Consider the following 3,692-nt stretch of genomic DNA (forward strand, 5'->3'; position numbering starts at 1 on the left):
CCAATGTACTTGGAGGGACGGCAGACTGTGCACTTGCACTCGTCAAGGCAGCCGATGGAGCCGTGACCTCTGGTGCCGTGGGTTGATGATGGGAAGGGCCCACATAATCCGGCGGGATTTGTCCTTCCTTGAAAGTTCTTGCCACGGCGTTGAACACCGTGTTAGACAGTACACCAGCTTGGTTGATCAGCGCTCGATTGATGGCATTGTCAACCATATCTTGAAGCTTGCCAGGATTAGCGTCGAAGGTGACCTGCCGTGGTGCCGGCAGTGCATCTTTCTGGACCACTTCGCCGCTTCTGTTTATGCTGAAAGACTTCAGGCACTGCTGCTTGAACTCTTCCATGGCTTGGGCAATAGCTTGCTTCTGCTCATCCTTAAGGTTAGCTTCCGTCACGGGGATGACGTTGTCTTGATCGAGGTCAGAGATCGACATGCTGATCTTGATCTTGAATCTGTCCCACTGGGCGTGCCAAAAGATGTGTTGATGCAAAATTGATCTGCAAACACAAAGGGCTAATACCCGATTCAAACGTTAAGGCGTGCCAACCGATTTAACCTTACTATCGGCAAAGGTGGTAACTCGAATACTTTAGTCCTGACAACAGCGATGCGCCCGGATGTCACGGCTAAGAGGTATTCACGCGGAACTTGAGAACACGCCGAGCTTAAGTCGACGAATTCCTAAGAACTCGTAGTAAAAAAGGAAAAAGTATGACGAAGTCGTCGAAAAAGTAGATGCTGGAATATAAGTAAAAACGTGTATTTGATTGATTGATGGATCGATCTGATTACAAGGTCTTAGGGCTTATATTTATACCCTGCTCAAAGAGCTACGACCAGACACGATTAGAATTCGAATTCCAAATTACACGGAACCCGTATACAAAACGATACGAATAACATAAGGAAATAATAAAACCATCCTTCGTGACAAACCGAAACTCCTCCACATGACAACTGGCAGCTTCCGGACTCCTCCTTCGCGTCATCGGCAATCCCCTTGCCATAGCCATCGGCAGACCCTTTTACTTGGTCATCGGCACCATATTACTGTCTGAGGACTTAGTCACATTCAACCTTTCCCTCATCGGCAACCATCCTTACCAGCAACCCGCATCGTACTGCCACCCTGTCCTGCCATCCTGGACACGTGCCCAAAAATGGTGTCAACAGAAACTAGTACCAAATTTTCTTGTCTGAAAAGTTAAGGATAGAAATACTGTTCGCTGATTTATTGTAAAACAAAAATATTGTTGGCTGACAGAACAAATCATCGAACATTATTTTCAGCCATGACTTTCCAGACAAGCGAACAAACTAGACTTACGGAGTACATGCAAATTGAAGGTTGAAAAATATATTGTACACTTTACACCGCAGCTTCACGTGTTAGTCATGCCACTATCTAATCTAACTTGCAAGTCGTTTTAACTTTAGTCTAAACATTTATAACTTCGACCAAACTTGTAAAACAATACATTATTGTCTACGATATCAAATAAATACACTATCAAATACTCCCTCCATTCCAAATTATAAGAAATTTTGTTTTTTCTGCATACAATTACTTTTACTATGTATCTAGATATAACGTATATCTAAGTACATAGCAAAAAAATACGTATCTTGAAAAGCTAAAACGTTTTATAATTTGAAATGAATAAAATACTATATTTATAGTGTATTTAGGAAATCTTATCTGATGCTTCATATAGTGCATTTTATAAATTGATTAAAGAAAAAAATCGACTTAGTACAAATTTGAAACAACTCATAGTTTCAAATGGAGGGAGCAGATTTCTTTTAGGGAAAGGAGGTCCACTGGAGTTGGTCTAAACCACTGTCCAGCAAGCTGCAGTGAATTTTCAGGTGGATGATTCCTTTGTCCACCTCAGTACCTACGCAGCAGCGCGGATTTCTGAGGACTTGCTACAGCATCCTATGCCAAAATTCAAATCAAATCGTAAATAAAGGTAACTACTACGTAGTACTCTGGTCTTTCGGCGGTAAAAGACTTTTTTTTCCCCCTCGAGAACGTGAGCTTGGCTTCTTCCATAGCTCATCCTGATCAGTGATCACTGGCCACTGGGGATCCCTCCACCTGTACACCACTGCCGTCTGCCGGTGACTTTGGATCATGTCGCGCCAACGCCCAGGAAGTCGAAGAAGGGCAGGGCGAGCTTTCCGCGTCCATCGTCGGAGGCCGCTGCCCTGTGGCGCGCCGGCGAGGGAACGGAGGAGCCAAGCACGCAGTGCGGCAGCGGCAAGGAGCCGAGGAGGCACGTCGTGCCGGAAACGGAGCCGAGGGAGAGGTCGGTGGCGCCGGAGGTGGACACGGACACGGACTCGTCGGACTCGCCGTCGTCGCTGTACGCACGGGCACGGGTGGTGACCGCCCCCGCGGCCGCCTCGCGGAACGGCAGCGGGGAGGACGCATGCTGGTGGCGGACGACGACGTCGACGGCTGATGACGAGGACGAGGACGACGCGGAGGAGGAGGAGGAAGGCTTGCGTCGTCGGGGCGCGCCGCCGCCGGAGCCGGACAAGTGCTCGCGCTGCTTGCGCGCCATGAGGACGTGCCAGTGGTTCTTGACGGCGTTGTCGGTGCGGCCCGGGAAGAGGCGCGCGATGAGCGCCCACTTGTTGCCGTAGGCGCGGTGCGCCGCCAGGAGCCGCTCCTCCTCCTCCTCCGAGAACGGCCGGCGGTTGAGCCGCGGGTCCAGCTGGTTGAACCACCGCAGCCGGCAGCTCTTACCTGTTCCGAGCCATCCCGTCAGTGCGCGGACACAGTTATCGCGATTGAAGATCGAAACCGGGCGGGGCGCTTACCTGATCTGCCATGGAGTTTGTTGGCGATGAGGTTCCAGTTCTGGGGGCCGTACTGCGCCACGAGGTCCTTGAGCTTGGCGTCCTCGGCTGGCCGCCAGTGGCCTCTCGAGTGCCCACTGCGGCTGCTGCCATGGCCATGGCCATGGCTCTCTGCTTGTCCCTCATGGAACGGAGACAGAGCAGGCACTGGTGGAGCAGGGCCGAGGAAACAAGCCATCTCATGAGCCATTTGAGGTCGCAAACGGAGAGTAGAGGAGTGCTGCAAGTTCAGAAGGCGGCTCTATATGCTAGCAGCCTTGCTCTGGCAGTGGCTCCAACACAACAACAAAATGCCTGATTAACAAAGAAAAGAAGGAGGGTGTTTATGATTTGTTTGTCTTGGGTCCAGGTTCAGACTTTAGAGAAACCTGCCGCTCGTGTGGGTGGGTTTGGGGTCTCCAACTCCAACCTGGCAGCCACTAGTGGGGGTCAGGATCTCAGGGAAGATGGAACTCTTCTCTGTCCTCACATTGACAAACCTACCAGAAACCCCGTTCTCGCTATGCACACAGCAGTCAGCAGTACAGCACAGTATACAGTACAGTAGCACACCCACAACACAAAGAGCCACTAATTCCCCCCAGTTTCTATCCTCCATCAAACCACATTGATCATCTGCCTCTTGTCATAATTAGCACCATGGCATAAAAATGATCACACTGGTAGCATCCAAGGACAAATGATGATGTGAGTTCTGTTTCTGAAAAAACATCAAGTTGTTTTCCCTTATTACGACTGAATACGGCTCCATCATCATTTTTTTTGATGGAGTAGGATCCAAGGAAGTAGGGTCGTCAACAAGAGTATATAGGGCCTTGTTT

General features: G+C 49.7%; 1 protein-coding gene across 1 annotated transcript; it reads right to left on the minus strand.

The window, feature by feature from the left end:
• Positions 1,778-3,304, minus strand: LOC8074528 (transcription factor MYB117). The gene is made up of 2 exons (XM_002457594.2): positions 2,833-3,304; positions 1,778-2,758 (listed from the first exon to the last, which is right to left on the minus strand). The coding sequence occupies exons 1-2, from the start codon at positions 3,059-3,061 to the stop codon at positions 2,139-2,141; spliced, it is 849 nt and encodes a 282-aa protein (XP_002457639.1). The 5' UTR covers positions 3,062-3,304; the 3' UTR covers positions 1,778-2,138.

The sequence above is a fragment of the Sorghum bicolor genome, chromosome 3 (genome assembly GCF_000003195.3).
Source record: "Sorghum bicolor cultivar BTx623 chromosome 3, Sorghum_bicolor_NCBIv3, whole genome shotgun sequence".
In the NCBI taxonomy this organism is placed as follows: Eukaryota; Viridiplantae; Streptophyta; class Magnoliopsida; order Poales; family Poaceae; genus Sorghum; species Sorghum bicolor.

Coding starts and splice junctions, on each gene's coding strand:
- LOC8074528 (XM_002457594.2), bottom strand. CDS start 3,061: ATGGCTCATGAGATGGCTTGTTTCCTCGGCCCTGCTCCACCAGTGCCT. Junction 2,759..2,832: donor CAAACTCCATGGCAGATCAG/GTAAGCGCCCCG, acceptor GGCTCGGAACAG/GTAAGAGCTGCCGGCTGCGG.